General features: G+C 44.7%; 1 protein-coding gene across 1 annotated transcript in view; it reads left to right on the plus strand.

Annotated features, from left to right (window-relative positions):
* PDE6G (phosphodiesterase 6G) overlaps positions 1-17,501 on the plus strand; it is a 186,599-nt gene that overhangs the window by 144,162 nt on the left and 24,936 nt on the right. Inside the window, exon 2 of the mRNA XM_069655139.1 lies at positions 12,869-13,125. Within this exon, the coding sequence (XP_069511240.1) occupies positions 12,980-13,125 (146 nt within the window). The 5' untranslated portion in view covers positions 12,869-12,979. The remainder of the gene's footprint in view (positions 1-12,868; positions 13,126-17,501) is intronic.

Here is a 17,501-nt window from a genome sequence, read left to right on the forward strand (position 1 = left end):
GTCTTGGCAACTGGTAGAGACATTCAAATTATACAAAAATGTTGAACACAAAGTGATTAATTGAAGATGGAGATGCAGTTGTCGTTGGCATTCATCCTTCGTCAGTGGACAAAGAGTAGACAAATACGATTTAGTAATATTTAAATGGCTTTATTATTCAATTTTGAGATAACTGTTCTGAACTGTTAGGGGAGTGTAGGGTGCCATTATTTTGAAAGTGCAGGATTAGCTATTTCTAGCCATCTCAACACTGAATGACTGACTTCACAGGTCAGACTAGAAGAACTCTGCTCCTGTTTTTCTTTTCTGTTGTTTTGCACTTCAAGCACAACAAGAGAAACAGGATTCCACAATTCCACCCACTGGAGTTGGTCAAATATCCTCTTAACGGGTTTCTGTTATCAGCAGAGAATTTAATACAGAAAGGTATTAGTTGTGTGCTGAAACATCACCATTTACTTTTCAAACTTCAGGCAACAGAATCTTTCCATGGTTTTATAGCTAGACAAACAAACACCCAAAGGCAGAAAGATCAACAGAAAGATAGATAGATACACACACCCAAAGGCAGATGAACATACACCCAAAGAGATAGATAGGTATGCACATACTTAGGGTTTAGACAACAGAGCTAGCTCCCTGTAAGGCCGAGGTACCACAAGAAAGTGGAGAAAGCCTGCATGGTCTAAACATATGCATTTCCGTAGCTTTTGGAACCAGTTAAGAAGTTTGCAAAAACATGTCTCTGACATTCTTCCACAGACATCATACCAATTTGTGTAAAGGTCTGTGTGAGGACACACCTCGTGCATATCCTAATATCAGAAAGTCCCTCCACCCTTGGACGGACAGCCCTTAAAATAAGCATGTTTTTTTTTGCCCTTGTTCCATCCATTTTGCTGTGGCATGCAGCTTTGTAAAAAAAAATCATCCAGAGACACTCACTTTTGGGAACGGTTTGTGTTTGGCTGTTGGCTTTCCGTAACTGCCGAGCCCAAGGAGGACCCTGAGGTGGCAGTGAGGATAGGCCACAAAGAGTTCTTGTTTTTGGTTGACACAGGAGTTATGGAGCTATCAAGTTCTGTATTAAGGTTGGATAACTTTCCCCTGTCAGACAAAGTAATGGGCATGCAGGGATTCTCTGGGGCTATAGTAACGGTTCCTATAACTTAAAGATTTGCCTCTTACCAGACGCACACAACAAATTGTAGCACCCTTGATATATTCAAAGGACACACCTATCAATATATTAGGTAGAGACATTATGAGCAAATTGAAAATTATTATTTTGTTCACTGAGAAGTTCATCGTGTGATCCACACCAGGTATTTATTACAAACTCGGTGCACACACATGTTGTGCACACACCACTCTGTGAGGCATACCATTGCCCCCACAACTATTTTTGTATGGGGTACACGTTTTGTTGAGATGGGTGCCACATATTAAGGATCACACATTTTGAATTTCTTTTTCAACCTGCAGTACAGAGGGAAATAGTGCCAGGTACCACCATCACCATACACTTATAAGCAGCACTCATGAGCAAGGACATGGTACTCTTACAAGGGACAGATGACAACGTAACAGAGTGGCACACGGTTATGTGTATTGATCCAACACATTTGATGGACTTGACAGAGCACAAACCTTTTGCAGACTATGAGGAGAAGGGGGAGCTCATATTTCAAACATGCATACCATGCCAGCTGACAGTAGAGTACAGAGAAGTCCTCCAGAAGACACACATTTTCAGCATCATTTTCACACACACACACACACGCAGATTTGAACAAGGTACCAGTGAAAATATGGACCTGTGGCACTCACGATGTAGGCTTGTTGAAAAGGGCACCGGAAGACTGCATAAAGTTAAAAGAAAAGAGCAATATTACTGTGGGTAAAACAGCACCCCCGTCGAGAGAGGCAGATGAGGGAAAATATATCAAACAATATTGGCCCTGTAGCGACAGGGCATTATCAAGACTTCCGAATCCCCATGTAACACAGCCATTTACCCTGTCAAAAAAGCAAAGGCGGGAATCGTGGAGGATGGCCCAGGATCTCCGTTCATGTAATAAAATAATGCAGGTGGGGCTTCCGGTGGGAGTGAATCTGGCCACCATCTTGTGTAACATTCCCACTGGAGCAGGTCATTTTACAGTGATTGACTTAAAAAAGACATTCTTTATTGTTATTATTATAATTGGTTATTTATTACGCGCTTAATACCAAAGATGTTTCTAAGCGCGGACCAGCGATTCAAACCTGTGTTGCTCTGCGTTGTTTTTCTCCCAAGATTAGCGCGTTGCCACTGAGCTATACTACCCGTGCATTTATTTACTTTTATTTCGATCCAGATTCACAGTATCTTTACCTACCGCGGCGCCATACTCAAAATTTCTGTTTACCTCGCAGCAAGTTAGTTTCATTGGATCTTGTGACTACAAAGATTTACACGCTGAATGCAGTGTGTGAAGGTGTGTTTCTTTAATATTCATAAAGTAGACACATGGTCTAAGGAATGGTCAGCTGACGCGTCTTTCGAACCCGAAAGTTGCTCCTCAAGGCAGTTGGTTTTGTAGAGAATGGAGTGATAGTTTTGTTCAATGATAGCCGTATGACAGGAAGTTCAAATGTTGATCTCATGGGATTTCGAGGCTGTTGCCAGACGTTTGCCACAAGTGCTGCAAACGAGTAAGGATCTGCCCACCTGTGACCTTGCACAGACCAACCGAGACCATCAGACCTAATACTGAGCTCAGCACAGGAGTGTTCTATCCTAGAGCCCACTTTTCTCCTCTCAGTGATATAATACGTTGATGATCTCTTAGTGTGCAGTCCAACAGAGGACAAATGTAGGGAGAATTCAGTTGCACTACTCACATTATTTGCAGAAAAGTGATACAAGTTAAATAAGGATGAATTGCAGTAGTGTCAGAAGGAAGTAGTGTATTTTGGAGAGATACCAGCGTAGAGTCATCCCAGAAAGGACAGCAGCAATATAGCACACCCCACAACCAAACATAGTAAAGAAACTGCAGTAATTTCTGGGATTGTGCAATAATTGTAAGTTGTGGACATTCGACTATTGCACGTATATTAAACTCCTTCTTCAGGGATTGATGGAAGCCCAGAAAGCAAAAGCCCCCTTGGCCTGGACCCAGGAGAGGAGTAATTCATTCTGTGAATTAAAAGAGGCACTTAGAAATGTCCTCATTCTGGCAACACTAGATTATAAAAAGATGTTCTATCTGTATGTACACTCTAATGTCCAAGTGATGATGGCTATCCTCAGTCAGGAGAAACCGCAAGGCCCCTGTTAAGGCATCATGAAGCAAGACACAGACAACAGATTCAGAATTCAAAATAAACATTTGTATTAACTTAAATGTCTGGATGGAAAAATGCCTAACTGGCCCTATGCCAGGTATCCTTGGCTTCCCCTCTCTCTGGGTAACTCCCTTTAGGAACTCAATCACCCTCTTAGAACACACATGTTTGGTGATCACCACTTCTGCCATCCTTGTTCACAGATCAACCAGCACCACAAAATATGTAGCTTGACCTCCAATATACATTTTTAAAAAGGTCTGGGAGCCCCTCTGCTGAGAACAAACACAGCCAAATAACATGTTCTCTGGGAAGGTACCCACTCAGTAGGGTCTACAACCACGTTTTAGCTCACTGTACCTTTCACAGAGGAGAAATATAAATGTGCATATTTGTCTGGTCCCAACCACTTGGGCAGTCTAGCACCAAATGTCGAGGCCATTCTCCTCTTAACAAGAGTACCAACAGCAACCCCAGACACATATTTTGCCCTAGCCAGGCCTCATCAGTGAGGTGAAGCTGTGTCTCCCTAAGCACAGTGAGCCCCACTATACACTGGTCCGAAAATATCCAACACAACTTTGTCCACTGGCACCTTTGGACTTTCAGGCATGGTCATTGGGCATTTGCAACTCACAAAATCGTTCTCACTGAATTCATAAAGGATACATTACCTAATCGCCTTCTGAACTTGCCAATCAAAACCCAGCCACCAATATTCGCTTCTGATGCATTGTTTTGTCTTCATGATTCCTTGATAGCCTTCATGGGCAAAGCTTATTATTTCATTGTTCAACTTCTTTGGTGGTATTATTTAATCTCCTCTTTTTAGTAGCTTGGTATAATTCTGCTCTAATTTGCCACACTACTTCCAGACCAGCTTCCTTCAACTTTGCTTTATCCCACAAATTCTGTTGTATTGCTTCCTTTATTTTCATCAATTTGTTTTCGTCCGCCATTGCTTCATACCATTCTTGCTCCAGTATTGCTTGTTCCCCGACAATTTGGATCTGGTCTCCATCTTCCTTGCCTTGTTCCTCCTTATCCGTTAACCGAGACAGGAAATCAGCTATGCAATTTCTTACTATTGGTATATATATCGTCACCATTGTGTGTCCATGCAAATCAAGCACCCATCTCCTGTTCCTGTTCGATACTTTATACAAAGGTTTTGATGTCATGATTTCCTTTAGTGGTTTGCGGTCTGTGTGTACTTTAAAAGATATGACGAGATAAAGGACCTGACATCCTGTGTTGGCCACTTGATCGCCAATAGCTCCTTCTCTTTCGTGGCGTATGTTTTTCCACCCCTTTCAATAACCTCGAGGCAAAAGCAACAGAGTATTCTTTTCCTTCTTAGCTCTGTGGGAGTGATGAACCTAACCCAATGTTACTGGTGTCTGTTGCGATTATGGTCTTCCTTCTTTGTTTGTAATTATCTAGGGCTGACACTGATTCCAGTGCCTTCTTTAACGTGTTAAATTCTTTATCGCAGTCACTGTTCCACTCAAACTTGGCACCCTTTTTCATTATATCCCTCAACGCCTTTGTTTTGTTTGCAAAGTTGGGAAACACACTTGGAGTAGTACTCTGCCATGCCTATGAATAACATATATTTTTCCTTCCTATCTGGGCATGGATTGCTAGCAATAGTATTGATCAATTGCTTCTTCGGCTCTATGCCCTTCTCTGAAATGGCCTAAAGATTCTGACACTCAACACTAACTCAAATGGCATCCTTATGAATTGGTACAGATCTTCAGGTGTTATAAATGCTTGGAGGCTTCATGGGAACTGACCTTGTGGTAAGCAGCCATCTGAGCCAGCAACATTATTCTCCACGTTGGATCTATTGTGCACATCATTTCATGAATCCATGAATAATGGATAATGGATGGTTGGTGTAATGCATTTGTGCACAATTGGTGACACCCAATATGCTGCCTCAATCCTCTCTAGTATGCCTTGCCTCTCCAGCTCCTGCTTCACTTCCTTCCTAATTTTAAAGAGTGTTGTGACAAATCTGAGGTCGTCCCTTCTCCCCTAGGGGGGAGACCTTTCCCCTGGGGCCAAAGCGGTGCTTCCACAGTACAATAGGGCCCCTTTGGGTGGTGCACCGGAGAAGGATTGCATGGGTAAAGAAGTCCCTTATGGGATTAGGGATGACCATCCCCTGTGAATGTGGTATACCTCTGCTTTAGTACACCCTCCCTCTGTGCCAAAGCAAAACCCTTCCCCCATAATTCCCTCCAGTGCTAATATATTTCATTGTAAAGGCAGCCAACCTAATATGTTAGACCTGAATGAAAACACAATTTGATTTCCATATACTTCCAATGCAAGTACTGTGAAGAAGATGATGACCGGGAGTATGAAGATCACTCCAGAGAACTGGAGTGAACGGTCTAGTCTAACAGCATTTGATTGGTCAAAGGCAATACAAAATAGCAGATGAAAACCAATATGGAGAGAGCCATCCTCTGAGGAGGAAACCCAGGAGACGTTGTCCCGACAAGCAGGGGGGTGAACCGCAAGACACCATGCATGAAGGCAAAGGAGAGCACAAAGGTAGTCCAGGATGATGGGACTATGCTAATCACTGCCCAAACAACCTTCTGGAAGTCCCTAAGTGCGGGGAGCTGCCGGAGAGCGAAACCGCAGCTTGAGAAGGAAACAGCAGCCGGCGAAGCAACTGCCAACGAAGGGGAGCACCCGAATGCTGCTGGAAGCCAAATCCACAGTCCAAGAAGGAAGCAGTAACTGGCAGAGCCAACACCATCCCGAAAAGACACCCGAAAGCTGCCAGAGCCTCACAGTGGAGCACCGCCGCTCAGGAGACGTGAACCTCGCAAACAGGTACGCGGGCAGACCTAGAAGTGCGGGTAGAATTTGGGATCAACTACAGAGTGAACCAGATAAGAGGGTCTGGGACCCCAGGAATAACAAAGAGAGAAAGAAAGAGGTGCATGCTTGGCAGGAGAGTAAACCAAGCAGGCAAGAGACATTATTGTGAATCTGGGACACGCACCCATATAAGAGCCAGAGAATCAGAGGGTCTTGGACCCTGAGAGAAACAGAGACATTCCAAAGGGAAACATATGCTTGGCAAGAGAGATACCAAGCAATTGTGAAAACGCATTGCACGTCTGGGACCCACACCCATGCGAAAACCAGAGAACAAGAGGGTCTTGGACCCTGACAGAAACAGACAGACAAGAAAAACACCTATGCTTGGCAGGAGAGTACCCCAAGCTGGTAGAATACCTCAGTGGGAGTCTGGGATCAGCGACCATTTGAAAGGCTAAAAAAAGGGTGAAGTTCAGTCAAGAAAGCACTGAAGAGCAGAGAGCTTTTGGATAGTTTGTAAATCCCAGTGAAGAGACCCAAAATCCCTGGCTGAGTGAACACCGTCTTTACTTTTGGAGTTATTTTTCATCAAACAAGAAAACCACATAAGGAGGAGAGGAGATCCTACCTTGTGAACTGAAACAAGAAGGAATCCAGAGGAATGGAGCTAATCCCTGGTTATTCAAATATTAGTTTGTGGAAAAGGAACACTTGCTTTATTTATTTGACAACCTGAGCCATTGGGAACTTTCTGTTGACAAAAACTGTCATTAGTACTTGAGTTGTGAATATAGTATCCTTGCATGTTAGATTTAAGTTATTAGTGTTAGGGTCAGAAGAAGGGTTTTTGGACGTGACAGTGATGGACTATTTATTTGACATCCTGACATTTATATTAGATTCCTTTAAGAGGGGGAAACCCAATTAAGCTTTAGGGACAGAGAGGTCATTTTTCCAACCCTTTAATTGGTCAATAAAAGTTTATAACCAAAACTTGTCTCGGAGCCTTACTTCTGCACCCTTACTGTGTGTTGCTTGCTTAGCTTTTGGGCAACTGGTATGGAATGGATCCATGATGCTTCATGCGTATCCATTGTACAAACTCCTTGAGGCAACTCAACTGTCAGGCTTCTCTTCCTCATGCCCTGATCTGCACACATCAACACTGCTTCCTCAGCCTTGAGTTTCTGCCGAACCTCCAGCTTCTGATGCACCCAACTGAGAAGCATCATGTTGCCATTCTCTCTTGCGTACAATTCCACCTCAAACCATCCTATCGAGTATATCGGTACACCGCTTTATGCCATTGGATTGATATTTACTTCATGCAAACAGTGTCTCTTGAATTGGTTGTTAATCCTGTCATTTGGAATAAGTGATTACTTTGCACCGGAGTCCGTCATCATGGTTACTGGTCTACCATTTACATGCATTGTCGCCATAGAAACAGCAATTGCTTCTTCAGAACTTGCCACCAGGCATGTACCTTCTTCCTCCCCTGCACTTAGGTCACCTACATAGGTAACAAAATCCATTGCTTTGCAACATTTCACAAAGTGGCCCTTTCTGTTGCAGTTTCTGCAAATGACGTGACGCACCGGGCACACTGGGTTATTAGCCCCATACAGATTACCCTCACACCTATAACACTTATTTTGTTCTAGCGGAGCCATCCACCGACCATTTCTCTGCAACGAGCCTCTCCTTGGTGTATTACAGAAATTGCTACCACCTCTGGTGCCAGCATGCTGCAGTGCACTATACGTCCCCTCGCTCTGGACCACTTGTGTGGCTGTGATTGGCTCTTCGTTGCCGCTGGGGAGAACTTCCACCTGCCTTGTTTCAGGTTGCTGGTGCCCATTCGTTAATGTTTTCACACACACTTCCCCATCCTCGTCGCCACTGTAACGCGACGGGGTCACACACAAGGGTAAGATTCTTATTCTTTTATTATGTATAACATGAAGGAGCTCTGCTCCGGCAAGATACAATCTGAAGAGAGCAGGCGGCTCTAGTTTCCCAGTCATGGCCGCCCAACTGTGGAACACCCTCCTGTCCGACATTAAATCCATACAAGTGTTTGCTATCTTCAGGAGAAGTGTCATCTCATGGCTACTCAGCAAGACCTAATATGGATCACTCCACTTGCTGCTTACCACAGAAATTGTAACTGTACTGTTCTAACCATGCATGTATGTACTCTCTGTAACCGTCTTCTTATTTCATGAGCGCCCAGATACCCCTGGGTCAGGTGCGCTATATAAGTAAAATAAACAAACAAACAAACTGCTGGATGGTGCAACTGTACTCCACTGCGCGTTCCCGATCCTCCATCTCTACATCATCACCACACATGGCGAGTAAGAATTGGAAAAGAGTCATAGGGCCAGATTCTCAAAAATGAAGGCAAATGAGAAAAGTGAAGAGGTCGAGTTTTTCTCGTTTGCATTAGTGTTAGAACGCGCAGGTCCCCTTATTCTCAAAGGTGACCTGCACATTGCTTGGGGGCTGGTTGGCAACACAAAAAATGTGATGGGCAGCCCCCTTGCATTAATTCGTGTGTATGACAGACTCCCATCACCCATGTGAGTGCTGGGAGTGCATTTAAGCCAGTCACTGTAAAATGTAAACAAACAAATAGCACCCCACCTCTCTTTCGGGGATGGAAAACCATTGAGACAGACGCGGTATAAATCGCTGTCGCACTTCAAGACAAATGCATGACAGGGTCAGAAATGACAGTGTCATGATTTGCACATCACCCTGCACCTGTTTCCAACAGGTGCAGGGAAAGGGTCATAGCTCTGCACATTTAAAAGCACACCCCCTTAGTGAATTCGACGTGCGCCTATAAATGCACAAAAACACCCCGTGATTTGCACAGCTGCTCAAAGGGGTGGAAAAGGGCATCTGAGTGTGCACATCACTCCAATACCCTTCAAGAATTGGGCTGGTCCTTTTTTGGCACAAGTGATGAGATGGGCTAGCGCATATCATGAAGTGCATCCAAAAAGGGATCGCCAATCTGGCCCGTAGAATTTACAGGAAGGTGTAAACGTATAAAGTCTCGGCATCATTCGCCTAACCTGCTAAGCTGTCTTTGTAGCATACTGCTTTAGGATCCCCTACTTCTTCGTACTACTCCCAGTCTGCCAAACACTTTGCCTTGTCTCCCACCCTCCAATGAAGTCTCAGAGGGTCCTTTGATGATGCAGCACTTGTTAATTTTCCAGGATGCATATTAACACTTCACCAAGCCTGAACCCAGCAGCAGAGCATCCAGAAGCCCTGCAGGACCCGGTGAATTTAAAAGTCGGGACCTCAATCAGGTTGTTTTTTTGGTCATCCCATGCAAATAATTGCAGAATCTCCATTTGGGCGTAAAGGCTTAAGGAAAACGGAGGCATCTGCCCGCTCTGCCACCATTTATTCAGAGCATATGAGCATAGACGCCCTAGTGCGTTCCTATTCCCAGACTTCTAAGTGACATACCACATAGTGGGTATTACAAACATGCTCCTGGCAGAATCCCAGGACTGAATAAATGAAGTGGTTCCCTCTGCACTAAAAGTAGAGCTCTGCCACCACCTGCTGGCTTTCCAAGAGGATTACTAAAGCACTCTGCCTAGGAGAGTAGCCTTGAGGAAAGCATCCTGCTCGTCATGATTTAGGAGCATCCTCTCTAGGACTGCTCACCATGATTTAGGAGCATCCTCCTTGGGACTGCTCACCATGATTTAGGAGCATCCTCTAGGACTGCTCGTCATGATTTAAGAGCATCCTCCTTAGGACTGCTCACCATGATTTAGGAGCATCCTCTCTAGGACTGCTCACCATGATTTAGGAGCATCCTCCCAAGGCTGCTCACCATGATTTAGGAGCATCCTCCCTAGGACTGCTCTCATGATTTAGGAGCATCCTCCCAAGGACTGCTCTCATGATTTAGGAGCATCCTCCCAAGGACTGCTCGCTATGATTTAGGAGCATCTTCGCAAGGACTGCTCTCATGATTTAGGAGCATCCTCCCAAGGACTGCTCGCCATGATTTAGGAGCATCCTCCCTAGGACTGCTCTCATGATTTAGGAGCATCCTCCCAAGGACTGCTCACCATGATTTAGGAGCATCCTCCCAAGGACTGCTCTCATGATTTAGGAGCATCCTCCTGAAGACTGCTCGCTATCGTTTAGGAGCATCCTCCCAAGGACTGCTCGCCATGATTTAGGAGCATCCTCCCTAGGACTGCTCTCATGATTTAGGAGCATCCTCCCAAGGACTGCTCTCCATGATTTAGGAGCATCCTCCCAAGGACTGCTCTCATGATTTAGGAGCATCCACCAAAGGACTGCTTGCCATGATTTAGGAGCATCCTCGCAAGGACTGCTCACCATGATTTAGGAGCATCCTCCCTAGGACTGCTCTCATGATTTAGGAGCATCCTCCCAAGGACTGCTCACCATGATTTAGGAGCATCCTCCCTAGGACTGCTCTCATGATTTAGGAGCATCCTCCCAAGGACTGCTCGCCATGATTTAGGAGCATCCTCCCTAGGACTGCTCTCATGATTTAGGAGCATCCTCCCAAGGACTGCTCACCATGATTTAGGAGCATCCTCCCTAGGACTGCTCTCATGATTTAGGAGCATACTCCCAAGGACTGCTCTCCATGATTTAGGAGCATCCTCCCAAGGACTGCTCTCATGATTTAGGAGCATCCTCCAAAGGACTGCTTGCCATGATTTAGGAGCATCCTCGCAAGGACTGCTCACCATGATTTAGGAAAAAAGGGGAAGAGACTTTGCTCTACAAGATTTGAAAAGTATATTTATTGGGTTACTCTCACAATAGCATGGCCTTGAAAAAGCACTCTTTCTATTGTGACACTCCTATCAGCAAAGCCTTCCGTTTTATTTTTAGCAATTATCTCATCCCTTTGCTCGTTTTCTAAGCATATCTTGGTGCCCACGATTATGCCCAAAACACTATTGTGTTTTCTATTGTGTTTTCCAAATGTACCAAAAGAATCCTCTAGAATCATTGTGTGTATCAATTTAACCCTGCATGTGCTCCATTATATTAAGTGTGCCTGAGATCGTAGGCAGGTGGTTGTGCTTCCCACTTTTGTAGCTTCATTGATGAACTACTACCATACCGCAAAGCCCTTCACCTGCTGTGGGTGTCTGGTTAATGGGATTACAGCACCCTGAGCCTCTGAGCCGAATTAATACCAAGGTCAGCAGGGATTACTGAGCACCTTGCAGCAATCGATGGGGTGTGGGGGTAAGGTGGCGGCGGATATTAAGAGGCTGTACAAATGTCACTTTCATTGGCTGCTTCCCCCCATCCAGGGCTCACCCTCCTCTAGATTTCACAAGGGAACTGGTTATTGTATTGTTTTTATTATGTGGGTGTTTATTGAGAGCAGACCTAGCTCCGCGAAGCATAGTAGCACTTTACAAAGTAAGAGGTCAATCAGTGCAGAAAGCAGGGAGAATACAACACAGAAGAGGGGGAAGGGGGGAACATAGCAAGAAATGCTGCAAGGATGAGAGTGGGAATGTCGTCACACCAGGTGAGTGCAGAGGGGGTGGGCCTAGGTGCCGCTCCAGGTCAATTGGACTGACGAGGAGTCAGTCACATCACGTCAGGCTCCATTCTGACATACAACTGCATTCCTAACATGGAACTGATACCATATCATTGTGACCTCATTTCACCATTCACCCCATTTCCTTGTATTACGATGACAAGGTGACTTCTGCCACCTCGACAGAGAAAATGTGTTCAACTGAAGCCAAGCATGACGGCAATACCCAGAATGCATGTGTTTATTAAATTATGGCCCCTAACTGTCCTGGTAAAATTGAGCCCTCTGGTCACCCTACCCTATATGACATGATGCCAGTGCCACAGATAACTTGTGTAAGGTGCCCACGGTTTACTCAGACATTAGTAAGTGTACATCAGTGTACACAAACGCCATATCCCTCCAGCTGTTGGGTTAATTGACGGTTTAGGTTATGATTATTTCCCAGCAGAAATGATGACATGTCTGGAACAGCCATTGGTAGTTCATCAAAAAGTTGTCATTGCATGGATGGGAGCGCCAACGTTAGCATTTTATTTTTCTTCTGTTGGCTCCCTCCATGTAAGTCTCCACATTTGGAAAATGAAGCGTGAAAGCAAAGTGTGAAAACACACAAAATGACCTTTACCTCTTGCTTTTTCATTTTTTTTTTAAAGCGTAAATGGAGATGTCCATAAATGGCTGGCCGACAACAATGACAATGGATTCTTAGGGCATCCACTCGCTTGTAGAAGGTGCTAAAAAAAATAGGCAGATTCCCCTGGAATGCATTGGTTTTTCAGCAGCTCAGAATCTCATGCAGATGTAAAACCAGGCGACATGTAAAGGTGGAGGAGGAATGTACGCCAGAAACGTGACATCCGTTTTGCGCCCCTACTCCGCACCTGATTATTGCAAAATCCCTGGGAGTGGGAAAGGAAGGTGCAAGCGGTATATGAATGCCTTGCTTTTACACCTTACTTCTACACTCCGGGGCTCACAAAATGCCCTCATGTTTCTTTTTAATGTTCACTTTTTTCCTTTCTAAATTACTCGATTAAGCTCAGTTCGCTGACTCTGTTATTTGTCTTCATGCTTTGTGCCTTTCTTTCTTGTTCCCTCAAGGAGGCCAAGCGTTAGGATTGCCAGGGAGCCCCTCGAAAACGAGAAGACCACTTTGGAAACAGGGTGGACGCCAAGGACCTTAAGGGACTGAAAGACCACCAAACTGATACCATGAACCTGGAACCCGTCAAAACCGAAATCAAGTCAGCCACCAGGGTGACGGGAGGCCCCGCCACCCCCAGAAAAGGACCCCCCAAATTCAAACAAAGGCAAACCAGACAGTTTAAGAGCAAACCACCAAAGAAAGGTGTACAAGGGTGAGTATGTGAATCAGCCATGTAGATGGTACTGTGTTACCACTTGCAGGAGTAGCAGAAACTGCGTGGGCAACAATACAGCTTTATAGGCCTTGCCCGAGGTCCATACAGGGCGTTATTGGCCCGAGGTCCATACCAGGGGTTATGGACCCTGCAGACTGAGTGAGGCCCTTTATCTAGGTATGAGGGCCGATAATGCCTCAGGTGACGTCTATAAAGCTATTAGAACCCATGGCCAAATACCAAATGTTTTCATGTAAAAATATTAATTGTTTTTATTACTATATTTTTTTTCTTGTGGACTTAACTATTCCATGGGGAAAACATGAAAAATAACATGACAAAATACCATTCATGCTCATTTGCCCAAAGCTATTGGTACATATTCCATCATTCGTTTATCAGGCTTTAACATTCTTGTGCAATATAAAGTGAAATCCGTGGCCAGGATTCTTGACACCACTCTTTCGATGGAACCTCAGATCCGTACAATTCCAAACTCAGCTAATTACTACGTTATGCTGCTAAAACAACTAAGAACGCGACTGCAGACCAGCACTGTGTAATAATGGCCAGCTCCTTTACAGGTACTAAATGAGACGGCTGTAACCCTCTTCGTGTGGTAATTATTCTGCATTCCCTCCATCGTCTGCAGGCACTTCAGGGTGCAGTAGCAAGAACTGTAATGCACGAACCTAAGCAAGATCATACCTTGCCCGTGCTTAGGCGACTGCAAAGCCGGCTGATCCTGCCTCACAAAGTTCTCTACAGTCACACTGCTCACTAGTTGCCTGCTGATCCTGCCTCACAAAGTTCTCTACAGTCACACTGCTCACTAGTTGCCTGCTGATCCTGCCTCACAAAGTTCTCTACAGTCACACTGCTCACTAGTTGCCTGCTGATCCTGCCTCACAAAGTTCTCTACAGTCACACTGCTCACTAGTTGCCTGCTGATCCTGCCTCACAAAGTTCTCTACAGTCACACCCCTCACGGGTTGAAAAATCACCTCAAATGGCAAACCTCTATGCTCCTCCAGTGCCCTGGGGCACGCTGTACTTTGATTGCCCATCACTACCATTGTGCTAAGGCACTGAGTAGTGATGGACAGCCGCTGCTAGTCAAGGGAAATTCATTTCCTGAAGAAGCGCAACATATACAGAGGGGTTTCTCGCATTTAGGAATTACAATCAAGACTATCCTCTTTTAATCCTCTCAGCATGGGCGTAATTTTAGGGGGTCACAGGGGTTTTTGCCCCCCCCCCAACTTTCATGGCACACCATTTTGTCCCCATTCATTTGGCTGGGGCACCTTTTCTTCAGATGTCATGTCCCACCCCCCAACATTTTCAGCAAAGTTACTCCACTGCCGCTCAGATTTCTGTTTTTCCTCGACAGAGGCACGGTTTGGATACCCTTGCGTTGTTTGCACAATGTAAACACCAAACGAAAATGGGAACAGAAATGGAAGTGTGTGTAAGAGAAGGAGAGCGAGAGTATGCACGTATCAGAGCGAAAGAGTGGTTGTGTGTGAGAGAAAGGCGAGTGGGTGTGTGCGTGTATATCAGACATACATACACAGAGATGATGAGCTGAGAGACATCTACAAAGAAGCTCTGCTAAGTGTATTCAAGCAATTGTGAAACGTGGCCGTCTCAGACCAGGAGTACATTTCCACAAGGTCAAGAACAAGGAAGACCTGGTACATATCTTTGGAACAACAGGAGTTGCAGAACATGGCAGCACATGTGCAACACGTCCGCCATAACAACCCCACAGAACTGAACAATACAGATACAAGGGCCATACAACTGCAGATTATCCAATGTTGTACATTTCATCCAATGCAAAAAATGCATAAAAGGGAATTATGTGGGTGTCACCCGCAAAGAGCTGCATGAAAGGATAAACCTACATAGGTACACCATCTCAAACCACAAAACAGAAACACCAGAGGGTGCACAGTTCACACAGGATGGGCGTTCCTCATGGTGGTTTTAAAAAGTTGCTTCTCAAATACCACACACAGAAGAATGTGGGAGCTCAATTATCTGAAGATGCTTAACCTAAAAGACAACAGTCTTAACATCGATATTGGTTTTATGACACACTATGGCCAACTTGAGCCCAGGTCCAGCAATACAATCACATCAACAAGGTCAGAAGACTCCCCTCCAATGCCATTTCTCACCAACAACTGTCCGACACTACTGTTTAGGATCCCTAATGTGTGAGGGGCACAGGACCCTGACAGCAGAAATCTTGGGCTTCTAAGCTCAAATATTTGGCACCCATTACTGAGCATGAGACAAGCTGGGATAACAGTGGGCACTGCACCATCCAAAAAAAGGGTAAAATGTTTTCATTTGCCCACACTGTATGTACGCCCCAGAAGCCACTGTGAAGCTTCAGGCATTGTAAGATAACATTGGAGACTGCACCAGTTAAACCTTGGGAGCATATATTTTGGAGTGCCAAATTGCGTACTAGCCAGGAATCCTTAGCTGCTGCTTTGGAATCACTAATACCCCATGACGCTACTTCAAGGCTGCAAAATACTTTTTTCGACTGAGTAATATGCAATACTGACCCTGTTTCCCAATTATGCATTTTCAAACCTCTAATTTGATATAACATCAGCAATTTTAGGAAACTAGAAGGACCCACCTTGAGACTGGCTTAGCCCAATTTAATGGTTACATGTGAAATGACTGTGTTTTTCTGTAAACACAACTCTCAGAATGTTTACTGTTCAAAAACCCTTGTGTCCTCTCCTTCCAGTGGGTTTTGTGGCCTTTTAGATAAGACAGCAATTGAACGCACACATTCCATTCAATCTGTCCCTCCAAACAATGGGGTTTTTAAAATGGACCATTTTTCGTTTAGAGAATGATCTGTGCTATTTCCTTTACAAATCGGTCGTTTCACTCTGCAACATCTGATGAAGAGGTCTGTGGGACTTCGTGAGAAACTGTTTTGTTCCATCTCTGCATAGATTTTTCAGTTAGTCCAATAAAAGGTATCAAGATCTGCAACTTGTGTGTATCTAAGAAAGGGGCAAGAGAGAGTGTGTGTGTTTGTGTGTCTGTATGAGAGAAAGCAATTGTGTGAGAGAGGGCTGGAGAGTGTGTGAGAGAGAAAGAGCGCGTGCATGTGAGAGAAAGAGCGAGTGCGTGTGTGAGAAAGTGTGTGCATGTTTGAGAGAAAGAACTAGAGTTTGTGTGTGAGAGAAAGTGTGAGTGCATATGTGAGAAAAAGAACATGTATGACATAGAAAGCGAGGAAGAGTGTGTGGTGCGTCAGAGAAAAAGCAAGCATGTGAAAGAAAGAACAAGTGCATGTGTGCATTTGAGAAAGAGAGCAAACAAGTTTGAGTGTGTATGTTTTATTGACTTTGAGGGAGAAATAATAATAATAATTTGGCATTTATATAGCGCTACGAACCCTCACGTATCTGAGCGCTGCTTATTATTACCCACGGTGTGGAAGGATGAAAGGCTGAGTTTGGCCCTGCCGGGATTCGAACCTGGGTTAGCAGGCTCTGCACGGATGTCAAAGCGAGCGCTCTACTCGCTGTGCCACTTGACCAGCTAAAAGAAAGAGCTGACAGAAAGAAAGCTAGTCTGTAGCCTTGCTACCTCAGGTAAATGTTGGAACTCACAAGTTGTTCCATTACATGCAGAAGAAGCTTGCCCAGTTTTATTTTATTTTATTTCGGAGTTTGCTTCTTTTTGTGTTACAAATGAAGGACAACAAATCCCAGGATGCAAACAAAAAGCAAGTACTGGACGAGGTGCCCACGCATTGCATGGCCTGGGCCAACTGGACATCTCTGGATCCACCGATTTGTCTGCTATTTTAAGGTTACCCATCTCACAGCTGTCAATCTGCCCGACGCTGATTGTATGCAGCCCATCCAATCCTGTATTTTATTTGCATTCTGGTTTTACTTTTCATGTGCTAAAATGGCAAGAAAAACCAAACCAGTACTAGACAGGATCCACGCAAATGACATTGGGCAAGTGGACAGCTCTGACGTGAAATCCCAGTAACATAAGATGTATAGAGGTCCAGGCTGAACTGTATGTCACAGGCTAGACCGCCAGTAGGTTTGCGAGTGGGGTGATCTTCATGTAGCCTGCAGGTCACAGGTTTGCATTTAGGCTGATAGGAAATACCAGCTATTACTATTTCCATTATTAATATTAATACCATAATTCAAAGTGACAGGACGTGATGACTATTTTAAGAAAGGCATGGCCTCAAAGTAAGACAGACTCAAGTGACCACAGTTCAAGGCTGTTTATTAACTGTAAAATGGGTGAGATGAACGCCTAATCTGAACCTAAATCTAAGATGGGTGCAAGATATGACCATC

This window comes from Ambystoma mexicanum, chromosome 3q (genome assembly GCF_040938575.1).
Source record: "Ambystoma mexicanum isolate Mex_15411 chromosome 3q, UKY_AmexF1_1, whole genome shotgun sequence".
In the NCBI taxonomy this organism is placed as follows: Eukaryota; Metazoa; Chordata; class Amphibia; order Caudata; family Ambystomatidae; genus Ambystoma; species Ambystoma mexicanum.